Here is a 17362-nt window from a genome sequence, read left to right on the forward strand (position 1 = left end):
AATTCAAATAGCTTATTTTTAAAAATTGCAGAAAATCTTAGGTGAAACACCCGGTATGTACATACATACATACATACATACATGCATGCATGCATGCATACATACATACATACATACATACATACATACATACATACATACATACATACATACATACATACATACATACATACATACATACATACATACATACATACATACATACATACATACATGCATGCATACATACATACATACATACATACATACATACATACATACATACATACATACATACATACATACATACATACATACATACATACATACATACATACATACATACATACATACACAGATAACAGCTCTTGGTGGAGTGGCGGCCGCGTTTCGATGGAGGCGAAACGCAAGAGGCGCTCGTGTGCTGTGCGATGTCTGCGCACGTTAAAGATCCCCAGGTGGTCGAAATTATTCCCGAGATGGCACTTCTTTCTCTCTTTCTTCTTTCACGCCTACCTTCCTCCCTTCCCTTACGGCGCGGTTCAGGTGTTCGCTGAGATATGTCACACGATACTGCGCCATTTCCTTTCCTCAAAAACCAATTTACCAATTTTCCAATATCATGAATCACGAAATAGGTGTGGGGAAAGCATGACCGTACACCACTCTAATGGGAAGTTTCCTTTAAACCTTGGGGTTCGAATAAATTGGCACATAATCAATCACTTTATTGTGACTTATTGTCTCCCTGGCAGACAGCATTAGCAGGCGGCCTTAATGGAGTAATTTTTAAGACGGTCTCAAATGCTCTTCCGTCACCTGCAAATAAACGAATGATACGCGTGCCGACGTCTACTTCCACTGTTTTGTCGACCGCGTCAGAACGGGAGATAAAAAGCGCCTTAAAGTCCTGACAAGCCGTCTGGGCATGATACTTCCAACCGGGGATCGTGTTGCTCGGGAGCTCTTGCAACTTGCGCGGCAAGCGCGCACTGCTAAGACCCTTGCATGTTTCTTGGGCGAAAGGCAAGAACGAGTTTATAAGAACGTCTTCAGCGCAAAGTTTCGGTTTTAGTCGAGTGGCGTACTGCTCGTATCTAGAGCCCGCTGCAGTCTCAGCTCTCCGCAAAACGATAGCGCTTATCGGAACCTCTTCTGGCTCGTTCCTCTTTTTTCTCTGATTAGGTGAGGGACACACTGGAATTCCGCCAGTCGGCGGCAGTCGCTGCTCAAGGAAGCGGACGATCAAGACACGATGCAGATTGTACAAGCAGCTCTTCTACTTCTTCTGGCTGCAGGATGTGAGTACAGACTACGGAGCGCTTAGAGTGCGTATTAGCTATGCTAGCTAAATACTTCTTGCTAGCCGTCAGCCACGCGAAGTTTTCAACTCGCTGAACGGTTTTTGGATAGCACAAGAAACTACTTATGACCAGACGAATGAGTACAACGCACTGAGGATGTTACAAAGCGTGAGAGCAAAAGCTCTCTGGATTCGACGGTGTAGATGATGCCGGCGATATATGTAGAACCTACAGTGTCAAAAATGACTTGTCGGATCCTCGTTTGCTATATTAAGGCGGCTGATAATGTTCTGATTAAATGATAGGTGTTATAAAGGTAAGAATAGTTCTGATTAGCTGTGTAAAAGGGTTAAGTTGTTGCATATCAAGGGACTAGTTTAAAGCGAAAAAGCGAACATCCAGTGGTTGGGGGTAATGGGATGTGGCATGCTTGGCTAGAGAGGGCAAGGTCTGCTGGGGAAGTTCTGTAATGGGATGCACTGGTTCCTATGGTAGAGAAGCATCGCGTATGAGATAAGCTCAGTCAAACCCCACTATAATTTTATTTATTTATTTTTATTTATGAATACTGCGATTTTGCACACAAGATCATATCAGGTGGGAAACAATGTATTAAGATACAAAAATACAGACACATACGAACAAAACATAATTGCACATAGACATATCAGAATTGCACATAGAATTGTACATTAGAACAAAACAGAATTGCTCATAGAAAAATCAGGAAGAAAAATACCGCGGCAAGGTCATAAACAAACAATTATTTCAAATGCTCTTCAAACAAATGTAATGATCTCTGCCTGACAACATCATCCGTAAGGTTATTCATAAACATTTCATAACAATATAATGGATATAACGAAAGTGTAGTCGTTCCTCTTCTATGGTCCCTTAAGAACGGATACATTTGATGTCTATTTCTTTACAAAGTAAAATGTCCCTTCAGCAGAATTCAATAGACGTATATTAATCACGATTGGCTACTTAGCTTTAAGTATGTCAGCTATAAAGGGGGCCTAACACTTTCAGACCAGTTCGGCTTAGTAGCCTGAAATCGCGGAATATAACCTCCTCTCTCAAGCACCGCACAAAACACGGGAAAAAGTTCAGCGCCTCAAGTGGTGTCTACAAGTAACGCTGGTATTGGTAATTCGCGAGCGTGGTGGGGTGCTGCCACTACTTTTCTTCGCTGAAAATTGAATATGCAGCCCCATGGAATATGCCACGCTGCTCGGGGTCATATAAATTCGCTGCTCCATCTGTGCATCGGTAGAGCAGTGAAGGATATATCAGATCTCCTCTTTCCAACTTCCTCGCCGCACACGGCCCACTCCATGTGGTGGTTCAGTTTCCGTTCTTTCCCGATGGCCTCATTCTTTGGGTAAAAGAATTGCCACTAACTGCGGCAATGTTTTCATGCACCACGTATTTAAATTTTTTTCTCCTGTTGCTCAAATCGGCACTCTTACTTACATTGTTTGAATGATATGCTCTTTATGTAGACTGCAGATTTTTAATTTCATTGATGGGCTGAAGATGGAAATTTCTCTAGCCGCATTTGCAATCGTTCATCGCGACCCTGCTGTGATTAGATGACTACAGACTGCTTACACCGCAGGTCTCGTTGATACCAGTCCCGCCAGATAAACCACCTTTTATAATAATTTCAACCGCGCATACCCAAACACTAGTGACTCTAATGCCGACTAAACCACTGAAACCAGTTTTCATTACGTTGATGTTCTCTTGGAGAACGGGGGAAACTGTAAAACCATTTCTAAAGATGCCAAAACCTGCCTGCCTGACGTGCAGGCCCACATCATTAGTAAAATCTACTTTGTCGTCCATTATTTTCGTGGCAACTCCTAATTCATGCGCAAAATCGTCAAAGGTATCACTACCCATACTTTCTTATTCATGGCGTCATCCAAATTGCTTCGAAGCTTAATCTCTACGAATTATTCTAGGTACACCGCCAAGAAAACAAAAATAATTAGACAACGAATCTCATTCTATGTCAGGCACGTTGAAGAACTCCCGGTGGTCGAAATTATTCGAAGTCCGCCATCACAGCCTCCTTCATAGGCTGAGTCGCTTTGGTACGTTAAACGCAATGAAGCCAAATCTCATTCTTGGTTTTAACAGTAACACAGAGAACGTAAACAAAATTCTTAATAAAAAGTCTAATATAATTCAACAAAGCGAACGCCGTTATAAAATATTCACATCTGCACTCCTTGTGATTTACAGACGTCCCAAAAAGATTTAGGACTATCTAGATCATTCGGAGGCTAGCAACCCTAAATATGAAAGTCACCCCTGCGACGAAATTTCTGCTGTATTTCCACAACAAATACGAAATTAAGGTTTTAGCACGAAATCAATGAAAACTTTCTGTGCAATTCGTCCAAATTATTCTCTTAATGCACTATATGTAACAAGTAATGCACAGAACATTCGATTCAACAATCATCGCTCTCATAGGAAGTCTCTTCCAAATAATTCCTCAGCCAAGCATGTGGACGCGTGGTTACTAATATATACTCTACCTTGGAGGATTCCCCTAAAGATTGGACCAACATCGTTACCGCCTCGAGCAGTTAATCAATTGGCTCTCCCTCTACGGTATCCTTGCCGTCCGGTTCGCTCGGTTGGTAGAGCGACTGCTCCAGTGAGGTGTCGGTATCAGGTTCCGACCCCGCCGAAGGATTTTTTTTTTCCAACTACGAAGCTTCTGTGAAATGCTGTACAGCCTTCATTTGTAGCCGTACGGCTAAGCTTGGGTGGATGCGAATGAGTAATTACACCTTGTTACAAACTGGAGGAGTCTTATGAGAAATACTGAAAGGTATCTACAACAGCTGCAGAGCCACCATAGCCATCCATAGAGACAGCAATCAAATTTCAAAAAGAAAAGGTGCCAGGAAGGGAGACACGACCTCTCTAATGCTATTCTCAGCCTGTTTACAGGAGCTATACACAGACGTGGATTGGGAACTGTTGGACTGTAGAGTCAATGGAGAATACCTCAGTAATCTGCGGTTCGGTGAGGACGTCGCCTTGTTAAGAAACTCGAGGACGAATTGCAAAGCATGAACAATGTCTTATACCGGCAACGTAGAACGCTAAGTCTAAAAATAGACGAGAGTAACGTCATATTCAACAAATTCTGAAGGGAACAGCAGTTTGCAGTTGGTAGCGACGTACTTGAAGTGGCAAGAAAATGTGTCTACATAGGCCAGGTAGTTACCGCAGATCCAAATTGCGAGCGAAAAATAATTAGAAGTCTAGAATGGGGTGGGGCGCTAATGGCAGGTTCTTTCAAATCATGAATAGCAGTTTACCGATATCCCTCAAGAGAAAAGTATACAAAAGCTGTATCTTACTGGCACTCACCTATGGGGAAGAAACGTGGAGGCTAACAAAGAGGGTTCAGCTTAAACTGAGGGCTAGGCAGCGAGCTATCGAAAGAAAAATGATAGGTGCGCGCCCCTCATAGCCTCAGTTGCTTGGGACGTTAAACCCAGTAAACCAAATAATGACAGGTGCAACCTCAAGAGACAGGCAGAGACCGGAGTTGATCAAGAAACAAACGCGGGTTAATGACATCATAGTCGAAATTAAAACGATTTGGACTAAGACAGGGCATGTAATGTGAAGACAGGATAACCGATGGTGTTTAAGGGTAATGGACAGAATACAAAGAGAAGGCAAGCGTAGCAGTGGGCGGCAGAAAGTTAGGAGCGCGAATGAGATCAAGACGTTTGCGAGGATAAGGTTAATTGGAAATATCTGGAAGACGCCTTTGTCCTGCAGTGGGCGTAGTCAGGTTGATGACGATGATGATTACAAATCTACTCCACCTTGAGAGATTCCAGTAAACACTGAGCCAGCACTCGTTAACAAATCAGTTCGCCGCGCTAACGTACACTGAAGTCGTCATCTTTTATGTTGAAAAATAAAAAGGGACATGGGCACTTACTGAAGATAACCAAAAAATACTGATCACCACAGTACGTCGTCTAGAACTCCGCGACTCTCTAGAGAATGTTTAAACCTTATAACGCGAAGGAAAAATGCAGCTTCTTGGCACCATGTTGCTAATCTCCTGCAAATTAAGCATGCGAAAAAGGCTGCAATCCATTTTTGGCGATCCAAAAAGTTTCGCAAGAGATTCCACAATATATTTAAAATCTCTTTGCGCTGCTTATATTCCATTGCCATTTCGGTGCCTCGGAACACGGGCTAAAAGCGAATATCAGCTAACTGAAGCGGGCCTCTAGAATAACTTTTTTTTTCATGTCATTTAGCGTCAATCAGATAAAAGCATTACAGGGGGGGGGGGGGGGCGCAAATATACCAAGGCCTATAATTGAAACTACACAAAACGCAAACGGAAATGCGGTGCTAATCTAAAACAGCAGAACAAATAGAAAAACAACAGTACGAAACAAAGCAAAATTCAAACCGAAATATCGTGATAACCTGAAACAGGTTTGTACGGTAGAGGTGACGTGGTGAACGGTGAAAAAGAACAGCATCTGTAATCGACTGGACATCGTCTGGAAGGTGCTTCCAGTCACCGGATGTCCACTGGATGAATGAATGAAAAACGTTTCTGGTGCGGGTTACAGGATGAACTTTGGTAGCGTGATCGAGAGAATCGTGTCAAAAGGTGGGAATGACGGGGTGACAAAATGGAAGACTGATGAAATGGTGAGCTAGGTTGTGATGATGAAAGGCTTAAGAAATGAGCAGATTCGAGATACCCTTCTGTGATGTTCACAAACTGGTGAAGCAGCAATGTATGCGAATTATGAATGGCTGATGCCTTGAAGTAGGTTACTGCTCTATAATACCGCGAATGCGCATGTCCCCTCTTTTCGTGGCTGTCTTTCTCTTGATGCTCAGTAGTATTAATCTAGTAAAGAAATGGGAGGGATAGGGTGCTTTTCATAGCTGTGACCCAGCTTGTGCGGTTATAGAGAAACAAGATGAAGCGTGCCGAATTATACTGAATTAGTTCGAGAGAATGTGTAAGTGTCGAGAGTCAAAAATCTCAGAGAGATGATGCATATCCAAATTTAAGGCCTAGCTGATGTCATGTACACTGTTGGTTTTAAAGCAATATGTGCAATAAAAACATTCGACCTCGATAATCTAGAGTACGATTTGCGATGCTAATCATGTATTCGATGCGGCGCTTCCAAGTAAGGTCAGATGTTATGTTCACGCCTACATACTAACATTAGAAATTGCTTCCAGGTTAGTTTCATTAAGAACCTATGTAGCAAGAACCGAATTAGTGTGCGACAAGCGCATAATATTGTATTTTTAATGTTGAAGTGCATCGGTCATGTGTCATACTTTCACACCAATAAAAAAAAACTTTGTTCCTTTATGTAGTGTCAAGACGTCAGTGTGTTTAGTGATTTAATGGTAAATAACACAGTAGTCAGCGAATAAGTGGAGTAGGAAAACAAAGCACCTAGGCCAGTCATTGATATGAATTAGGAGAAAAGGACATCATCGAGCCTTGTGGTACACCAGATGTCAAAAGCGCAAGTGAGTTGACATTATCTACGGACGAAAACTTACTCGGTTCACGTTATTAACTGATGTTGTATGTTGATACGTTAAAGGATGATTAATAAGATATAGTGACAAATTTCCTCAAGGGCTTTGGCGAAATAAAAAAACGCAATCAGCCTGACAGTGGGAGTCGAGAACCAGGAATCGAGAATGTTTAAATGATTGTGATTGCGCATGGCATGAATATGATTTCCGGAAGCCGTGCTGCGCTGGAGCGAAGGAAGAGTTCGATGCAAGAAAGCTTCGTCGTTCGAGTGAGATAGGTCGACAGCTTAATGGAGGATTTTCAGTCGTCGTGGAGTACACCAATGTCAGGAGTCCGCTGAAACTGTTTCCATAATACTATACAGGATTACAATTCTGTTCCTTTCGGAAACTTAGATGCAGTGTTATCCGCACTAGAAGGCTCGCAGAGTGCAGTTTGAAGGAATATATTGTTCCGTTATACGTCACTAACAATTGTAACAGGTTACGTTAGTGTAAATTGACAAAGTAGATATAATGGAGGCTGAGAACACGTAACAAGAGAAAAACATGATGCAAATCATTAGTGTAAATTGAAAAAGTAGATATAATTAGGAACACCAAATTAGGGATTAACAGCAGCAAGTACATTGAGCTCGTCCCGGGTCGTTCGACACGATCCTACCATTCTTCAAAAGTGAAGGAATACTCATGCCACACTGAAACATACAAGAATTCTTTCTTCCCCCGTACTGTGCGGGAATGGAATGTCCTCAAAGCGAATATTGTAGAGGCTTCTACTGTGGAGTCGTTTACGGCGTCGCTTAGGAATATGTAACAGTTCTGCAGCATTCAACATTTCCTTTTTTTTTCTTTCCCCCAGTGCTCATTTTGACGCGAGATGTCGTCTAACATTGTACAATGCTGTTTCTTTTTGTCGTTCATTTTTTCGGTATTGTGTGCTGAGTTGCGTGTGCCTCAAGGAGGTTTTCTTTTTGTCAAAGTGTATTTTACACCCACTCCTGCTTAAGGCTTTGCAATAAAGCCAGCAGTCTTCTGTAAATAAAAATAAATGAATAAATAAATAAAAATAATGCAGGCTAAAAACTTGTAATAAGAGAAAAACATGATGCAAATCATTATTCTGCATTGAACACATTACAACAATGAATTACTACGCGCTGCAAATTATGATTTCCAATATGACTCCTGTGCTCCCATCGATAATCGTGGCGATCAAGAAAATTTAATTTGGTGCGCCAGTAATTCAATATTTTCAAGTTATTTTGGATTCTCACAGAACTGCAGCGCGTGATGGAGGCCTTAAAAACTGAAAGCGCTTGGTGAACTTTTCCGGGCGTGGCTTTCAGCGTTGAATTTCACATGAATTACCCCTCTTGTACCGTCTATTCTCGCCAGCTTTCACTCTTGTGGTGAAGGCAAGAGTAGGAAATACGCATTTATTATTACAGACACAAGTTTTGAAGAAAAGGATTTCACATGCGAGCGCACTGGCACCACCCTTGCAGCAGCTTTAGTGTGCGATGGTAAAGGGGACTGCGAAGGTAACACGGACGAGAACGAGGAGATCTGTGGTAAGTCTCCGTGAAAAAACCTGCGTGCACAGCACGTCACCTAATATTTGAATTTCCAATTCCCAAACATCGTTCCACTGAAACCTTTTTGACCCTCTGTTGAGCTATTTACCCTCATATTACATATGCAATAAGTGTTTACGATTTAACATACCGTAGCACTCTTGGCCCCGTAGAAGTCGCTCAAAACATTGCTCTATGTTAAATAGAATTCAGCGCAAAAAAACAGACAAGGGACGAAGAGAGACACACTGAGGCGTTCACGAGCGCTAACTACCAACTGTTTATTCATGCTGGTATTAGGTGCTGAATTCTATTTAACATGCTTCACCAACTAGCCCGGCAGCTTGCTCTCCTGGATTGCTCTATGTACAATCTTATTCTTCAGCAGGCATGTATCAGTTAAATTTGGTTATCTTTTACTCCGTGTACTACCTTTGAGCATCTGTATTAGGCGCAAAGTACTGATATTACTTCATAAGATCATATCTACTACAAATTTGGCTGTGCCCAGCATAATAACAAACTACGGATCATTTCTGTTTCCCAGGAGAGCAAGCTGCAGGCTAAGAGAGTACACAAGCGCTCGTGAATGTCTTATGAGTCCTCTCTTCTGTCCCTCGCCCATTTTTTTTTTTTTTGCGCTGATTTCTTCACAACATTTCTGCTTCCTTTTGTAGCGACACATTTTTGGAACAGGTTGCTAAATACCACTCTGTAAACAACATGTTTCCGCACATATAAAACCGCCTTGCGAAAACAGGCTTTAATTTTACTGCAGTACCCCAATAACTACCCACTACGTTTCTGTAGTAAGCAACATATGCTTTCTTTTGTCGCTGCTGATGATTCGCTGAATTTTGTGTTCGTTACATACGAAAGCTGTATTTCTGTATTCATCTGTGTGTTTTTTGTGTTATGTGTCACTCAGACAGGCAAAATATCAGAATTCCAAATCAGAAGACCCCTTCCACAACTCGGCTCGAGTTCTGGGGTTCCACCTGTATGAAAACATTCATGTACCTATCTTCTCTCAATAACCAATAATTTATTGATAACTGATTAATAAAAAAAAAACAAATTTGTAAGCTGCGCACCGTATTTTTTCCAAGAAAAAAATGAGCAAGTAACTCTATCATGCTTTCATTCCCGCGCTTAATTTCTTTGGAGCAAAAGTTTAACTTAGTTTTACAAATCTTCCAGCCCCAACGTTTTACTTGAATCAAGGAACGAGCCTTTCAGCCGATTTGGTAACAAACACTTCTCTACTGCTTGTCTGGAGCTTGGGCGTCGCGAAGACAACAGATTATCCACTGGAGTTGACTGGATACATCGTGACAGGAAGGTCGAAGTCTCACTCCTTTCAGAAGAAGCTATCAGAGCTGGACGTCCCGCACCATACATACCTGGTACAGTGGCTGAAACCGTGGACACTCTACACTTTCATCGTGAGGCCTCTCTACGCAGAAAGAAACAACCATGAATCCACCCAAAAGCTTGGCAGAGCAAGTGTGCTGGAAGTCCGAACTCGTGCTTCGGGTAAGTTTTTAGAGAAATCGATAGGATTTTTTTCTTTATTTGCCGTACTTCAACAAAACACTGCAAAAACTACAGTACATTCACAAAATCTTGACACCAGCAATCTGCCAGATCTTCCTGGAAGGCCTGTCAGCTTTAAAATTCTCTAATTTTCCAACCTGGGCAGACAATCACTTTTGGGAAGGGGTGTATTTTGGGAATGTTTTGCAGCGAAAATTCATTAAAAAAGGCTTTCTGCTTTATCGGTACGGCATCAAATATTTGTGCATTGAAAATGAGAATGGTTTTCCGCTTCACCAGATAATGCTCTGGAGCCTGCATGTTATATGGTGCTCCAAAATGGCCGGTTATTACTACCATTCTAACGCGTGACCAGCCGACATGTATTTTCGGGAGAATGTACATAGATTTTTGGAAGTGTTGGAATTACGGTCACAGAATTAAACAGAAGCGGGAAGGCAGAAGAAACTACTTCCTATGTTTTTCTTCCCAGTGTGGAGTGATTTCTACACCACGTTAATTGGGCGGGAACATTTTGAAATAGACAACGCTCCCTGTATTCAATACGATGCGATTTTAGATGTTTCGTGCTTTCTTTTAAGAGTTCTGTCATACATTACACGAGTTGTTGCAGCTCTTTTACTAAGAAGTTCGCATGTTTTCTTTCCCGACTTTTCCCGACTTCGACACTGGCAGGAAACTACGGTACAGTTCATTCAGAACGTGATTGGCCATCGATTAAGCATTACCGGCAAAAAGCGCAAAAAGTGAATTTGCTCACTCGATGCAACGTACACCTTCCCTTCCTTCCCTGCTCTACCCGAGAATCAGCGTAGGACGTCTATATGTAGTTTTGTTAAGAATCTTCGCTGATAGCAATGAAAATGATAAGCGAGATGTTTAGTTGTGCTTCACGTACTCAATCGATATTAGGATTGGCACGAGAGACTTTGAAAACATGAAGACAGGGTACGCGGGGTGCTCGGAACTGATCACTGTAATTAAGTTCTGGCATGTGTACCAAAGAACGCAAAAGTAGAAAAACGAGAAATGTCCAGGTCTTAATAGATTGCCTAACGTGTACAAAAATCTAAACAAGAATACTATCTCCGACCTGATCCTGTTTCAGTCAGTCTTACAAATCTATGTAGACAGTGCAGCGCCGCAGGCAAAATGAAATGGACAGCGATAAAGCATGTTGGACCAGTTTACCGGCCCTTCTGCTTGGCTTAACTTAACACCACGTATGCGCATACTTCACTGAAAAACAACCTATTTAAAACGTGAGCTACAGTTCAAAACGTTCCTAGTCGTAGTGAATACTTCTCATTTCTTAATAAGATCAATGACTGTGAGGTGCACGCAGGAGACCATTATTATTTGTGCAGCTCTCACTGCCACATGTTTCCACGGTGCTTCAGTGCCATGCTGTTCTCGATGGCGGGGCAACACCCTTAGCTCTAGTTTTATATTTTGGAGTTTTATATTTTATATTTACCGAACACTACTGAGAATGTCTTGTACAGCAAAGCTACTGGTTACGAAGGTATGCGGAAAGACAGGATTTAGTATTTGGGTGGCTGCGCGCAAAGAACAAGGAAAGAAAATAAGAACAAAGAGACGGACAGATTTATTGGATTGGTATCTGGTTTTTTACTCTGTGTTGGGAAGAGAAAGACGGGAAATAGAGAGGAAATGGTGGACAGAATCGGCGCATGTAACAAGCCGCAGTTCAAAATCAGTTACATTAGGAGAGGACGCTCGCCTCCTGAGACGTAACAGGATAGAAGGTAGACACTAAGGTAGCTTGAATATGCTTTTAGTTGACAGCACTTCTGATGACGCCAAGCCATCATAGAGGAAGCATAATGTGAATTCAGGAAGATTTCAGGTACGACAGAAGAGGGAACAGCGCTCGAAGTAATAGATGGTATTGTGAAAAACGGCAGAGAGGACGGAGTGCGCTTGTTTAAAGGTTGCCCATTTAACGAGAAATTGTTGTGAATCCTAGATTTTCCGATCATATTTTATCCTAACTTTCTTACTTGCTTGCAAACATAATGTTCCAGCCTTCCAAACTAGTTGATATTATGTGGCGGCCAGCCAAAGAATGAGGCGCGAAGAACGATTGAGAGAGAGAGAGGGGAAAACTTTATTTCAACAGGAATTCGGGGCACGCCCCAGGGTCCCCGCACGACCCCACTGCACTCAAGTGTTTATGTTCCTGAGGTCCATAACACGCAGCACGGCCGGTGGCGATGGTCTGCACGGCCGGGTGCTCCGAGTGCAGCAGGGTCTCCCAGTCCTCCCAGGTCTTGAGGTCCGCGGGGGAGGGTCCGCTGGGCAGAGGGAAAGGGTGTGGAGGGAAGAAGCGAAGGGTTCTGGGCATAGGGCGCAAGCAGGAGTGGCGAAGGAGGGATGATAGTGGGTTAGGGTAAGGGGCGAGAGGAGAGTATGTGTCTGTAATCTGCGCCAGAGTGTTGCGTGTCTGTTACCTAGGGAGGGGTGGGGCGGGCGGTAGAGCTGGCGTGAGGCTCTGTATACCTGGGTCAGCTCACTAAATGAGTGCATGCGCTCCTTCGGGAATCCCCGATCCGAGGCCACCTGAGCCCGGTTTAAAGAACCTCGGGCTAAAAGGTTGGCGGCCTCGTTTCCGGGATTCCCGGAGTGCGCAGGCACCCATATCAGCTCCACTTGGCGGGGCAGGGGTGCATCGGGCGAGTCGAGTATGTCAAAAGCAGGGACATGAACTCGGCCTCGAGCAAAATTTAGAATCGCAGTTTTAGAGTCACTTAAAATATACTGGGCTTCCGTGCGGGTGATAGCAAGTGCAATGGCGGCTTCCTCTGCAGCCTCTGGGGACTTGTCTGGAGGGAGAGGTAGTGTGAGGAGGGACGATGGACAAGAGAGATGATTTAAGGGCCACTGGCCTAGCGCGAGCGCTCCGTCCCGCGCCACTGCCAGCTTCGTCTTCTTCGTCGCCGTGGCCGCCGAGCGATCTTCCCGGTCGTGAATAAAAAACACTGACATAGATTCGCGCGAATGGTGATGGGCTTGAGACAAGCACTGTACAGGAGAGATGGCAAGGTGGTGTAGTGCTGAGCGAAGAGATGAGTGAATGAGTCCTGGTCCACGTAGCTTCCGAGCGACTGGTCACAGGAGCCGACGGCCCAGGCCCTTGGACGTGCCGAACGGCATGGGAAGGGAGGCAGTGTCTTCACATCTGAGCGGCGTCTCAGGTCGGTGGGGTCGACAGGTCTGGTCTGTCATGGCGTCGCTTCCAGTTAGTCGTATCGGGTGGTCGGTCGGGGGGGCGAGGTCGGTTTGGGTCTAGCAGGCTGCAGAACAGCCGGAAGACGTGGACCAGGACTCTGCAGCCGACGGAAGAATGCAGACACAGGGCTCTGAACAACGATGACCAGGAGGATGACAGTTGGGTGGACCTCGCACCTCCACCAAGTGTTATGTGGCGGCCAGCCGAAAAGTGAGGCGCGATGAACGATGGACAAGCTATGATTAAATGACGGCTGGCCTAGCCCGAGCGCTCCATCCCGGTACGTGCACGGCCTTCGTGATATTGCAAAGCCCACCCCGGACAAGCGGTGGCGACCCAACTCAGTTCCTCAAGTACAGTGACATACGGCGGCGCCCCCGTGATCCCATTGGGACCCATTGTGACTCACACAGCGACGACCCCCCGTGGCAGTGGTAAAAAAAAGCGCGTCTCTTGCTTCCGCCAGTTAGCCCTGAAGAAGGTGCCGAGTTGCTGCCGAAACATTGGTTCTCATATGAGACTTTGGTACAGGAGGATCAAAGTTTTTTTTCTCTCTCTCTCATATTCGCCTCCCGCCTTAGTTCGCATGTTTTGATAGATGGTAGCGCCTGTAGTCGAACCTTGGTTGAAACTCTGAAGTGAAATGCAATGTTCTGGCGGACGCCCCAAAATCTCCTGTACATGCTAGACTGCCGCCATTTCGCCACGCATAACGCATTCCGTCATGCCTTTTCAGCACCTCAGATCCCCGCCATGGTACAAGAGCTCTCAACAAAACAGCGTGACGTCGTGCTCAGCATCGAGGGCCCACCGGCTTGGAATAGCCAGCCGGATGGCTTTCAGCTTCGGTGGCGAGCAACTAGAGACCTCCTGAATGGCAAGGCAGGAGAGATGTACATACCGGTCGGCACTGAGTGGCCGCCCAAAGAGAACAAGATCAACGTCACACTGCAGCTGCAAGGCTATTCGTGGTACGATCTGTTTGTCACAGCTGTTGGAACGGACGACAAAGGAAACAAACTTGTTAGTCCAGAACTGACGAAGAAGATCTCTGTGACCCTAGGTAAGATACATGCGTCTCGTAAAAAAACAGATAGATATACATCTCATGAAAAGGAGCTCTTCTGCACTCTGCTGTTTTGTTAAAGACGCCGCGCCTTGTCAACGCGGCGTAAAACTCTGCAGCAGCGTCTTTAAAGGGCCTCTGAAAGGAGCTCCGAATTAAATTGCGTGATCTCTAGGATGTTAAAGATCACCACTTCGCAAATAACCTCAAGCAAGAATTTTTTTAATGTGTTTTGTGGAAGCTGAGTTATCGGTAGCCAAAATTTGAATTTGCGTGTTTTCGCGCCTTTTTCTTTTCTGTCGGAACTTTTTGTAGCTGCAATGTCGGCAGTCCTCCGCCGGCCCCATCCACTGGGTCCCTCCGCTGGCTGCCGTCGCACGCTGGAGGAGGGGAACTGCGTGACGTCAGAAAGGGACGTCACGGCGAACGAATAATAGACATCCGCTGCTGACGCAACGAGCTCTGCATAACGCATTGCGCGCGGATTCGGGCGAAAGCTCGGCACCGTAGGTCGCCGCGAGGCCTGGAAGAGCGAATTTTTAAAAATATATTGTAATGATCCGTTCACTATTGTAAATGTTTAGTTCCCCCCCCCCCTTGCATATAAAGGTCCATGTCAATGGGTGATTTGTCAAAGAGGTACAAACCATGAGAATACTGGGGTTGTATTTACAAGAAAATGGTTTGGCTTAGTTTAGTTTATTAGAGGTTAACGTCCCAAAGCGACTCAGGCTATGAGAGACGCCGTAGTGAAGGGCTCCGGAAATTTCGACCACCTGGGGTTCTTTAACGTGCGCTGACATCGTACAGTACATGGGCCTCTAGAATTTCGCCTCCATCGAAATTCAGCCGCCGCGGCCGGGATGGAACACGCGTCCTTTGGGGCAGCAGCCGAGCGCCGCAACCACTGAGCCACAGCGGCTGGTTCAAACAAATGGAAATAATAATGACGCACTCACTAAGCCAAAATGATTGGTTTGTGCCCATTTACTGGCCCAAACGGCCAGATTAGCTAATTCCAAGACTGGCAGGAGTACTCTAACCAGGCTTTGAAATAACTTTCAACCTGCGCATTGAGACTCTAAAGTGGACTTGCCCCAAGAGAATACGGCAGCCTTACTAATGAAAACACTTCCCAAAAAACATGCACCCCATACACCATGAGGGTAGAAGACATGCACGAGCCAAAGCCTTACATAATGAATACGACATTGCGCCGAAACAATTTATGTAGATGCGGCAGAATACAAACATACGAATGCCTCTGCAATTGCGGCTGCGAACGAGACCAGTGACCACATCGTCTCGGCAACAGCCAAAACGAAATCCTATCAAACGGCAGAAGAGGCGGCTTTAGCCCTCGCCCTAGTGCATACCTAAGAGAGAATCATTCTCAGCTTCTCCAAAAATGGCTATGAATAATTTCGCAAAAGAACGAATTACGAACAACTCCCTTAGAATCATTAAGCCACCAAATTCTCACCAAATTATTCCGAACTGATATGGGTCCCAGTCCATTCGGGGATTGTGGAGAACGGGGCAGCCAACAATAAACATCGAGGTTTCGTCGACAAGGAAGTGGATCAGTCTGGCTCCCTGAATTTCATGAAGGCCTCCATGATCACATATCATGACCGAACCAATCATTTTGCACTAGAGAGGAGAACTTTCTCCCTTTGGACAAAAGCCTGACTAAAGAACAAGAGGTTACTTGGTGTCGTCTACAGACGAGATCGATAGGCACCCCATTACTGCTCGCACATATTTATCCTGATCTATACCACCCAAACTGTAAACACTGCGGCCAATGAGCGAACTACGATCACATCCTATGGGATTGCAAAATAGAGCCACCTCCGGGTGATCTAGTTACCGCTCCTTCTTTCGAGCGGTGGTAGACCATGCTGGCTAGCTACGACACAACAACGCAAGTTCTGGCGATGGAGTGGGCTGACAAAGTCGTCGAGGGCTATGTGCTCTCGACGTCTTAACGCGACCTCAGCACCAAGCTCTTTCTGATGAATAAAATGTTTCACAAGCAATCAATTAACCGATCAATCAATCAGCCAGCCAGTCAATCGCTTTCGAGGTCCTGTACGCGGCGTGAACACTTGGTGGACTGTCCTCCACATAATCAAGTGTATTATAGCCAACCTCTAACATATTTTCTAGGGACCCTTTAAGGAAAGGCAATGGCGCAGTAACTATCTCCTACCTAGTTGGACACCTCAACCGCAGTCACAGCTGGGTGGCGAGGTGGGCAGGGAGGAAAGGAAAGACGTGGAAGAGCGTAAGGGGGGGGGGGGGGGTGTAGGAATGATCGTCGGAGTCAAAACAAGAAAGATATGCCGCGGCTTGCCGGGGCTCCGGCGGACCCCTCCACTACGGCACCTATTTTTCCCTTCCTTCTTTCTTTCACTCCTTTATCTTTTCTGTAATTGCGCTGTTCTTCGTCTTTTGAAAGCTCCATAGCTGACTGCGACTGAGGCTCTCTGGACTGCAATCTCATACGTTGTTCTCTGTGTATCCGCTTTCTCAATGTCGTTATTACAAGTGGCATCAAACTTATGTGCAGTTGCCAAAGCCAGCTTCTGAGATAACGTAAACGGACATTCAGAATAAACAGGAAAATATTTTTAAAACTTGTTTAAACACATCTCACGCATGTAGCAGGTCCTAGAGGAAAGCGTCGTGCTTTTGAAGCCCGCCGCTCTAAGGAAGGGACCTGCAAATCGTGGTGTTTGCTAGTTTGACGGCGACAGCCTTTAATTGTTTGCGGTACTTCGTCCTCCATTGAGCGACGGAAGTCCCTGTCGTTGGAAACAGCGCGAACACGGGGAACCGTGCGTCCCGTTTTCGCGCAGTTTCCAACATTATAGTCGTTGGCTCAGTGGTTCAGGCATTAGGCTACTTAGCTGGAGTACCCAGGCGAGACACTGACCGCGGCGCCCGCGCTTAGATGGAGGCGAAAGGCGGCCGTGTGCTTTTAATCTTTCCAGTCGAGAGAGTGAATGGCGGGAGTGAGAGCAGCCGGTTAGTTTCCGGA

The 17362-nt window shown here is 45.1% G+C and overlaps 1 protein-coding gene across 1 annotated transcript in view; it reads left to right on the top strand.

Annotated features, from left to right (window-relative positions):
* The first annotated feature begins 1168 nt into the window (after window positions 1-1168).
* Window positions 1169-17362, top strand: part of LOC149360687 (uncharacterized) — a 79314-nt gene continuing 63120 nt past the window's right edge. The window contains exons 1-4 of the mRNA XM_089569379.1: window positions 1169-1280; window positions 8315-8437; window positions 9641-9976; window positions 13987-14313. Of these exons, the coding sequence (XP_089425505.1) occupies window positions 1235-1280; window positions 8315-8437; window positions 9641-9976; window positions 13987-14313 (832 nt within the window). The 5' untranslated portion in view covers window positions 1169-1234. The remainder of the gene's footprint in view (window positions 1281-8314; window positions 8438-9640; window positions 9977-13986; window positions 14314-17362) is intronic.

This window comes from Amblyomma mixtum, chromosome 2 (assembly GCF_055824585.1).
Source record: "Amblyomma mixtum isolate Tamu chromosome 2, ASM5582458v1, whole genome shotgun sequence".
In the NCBI taxonomy this organism is placed as follows: Eukaryota; Metazoa; Arthropoda; class Arachnida; order Ixodida; family Ixodidae; genus Amblyomma; species Amblyomma mixtum.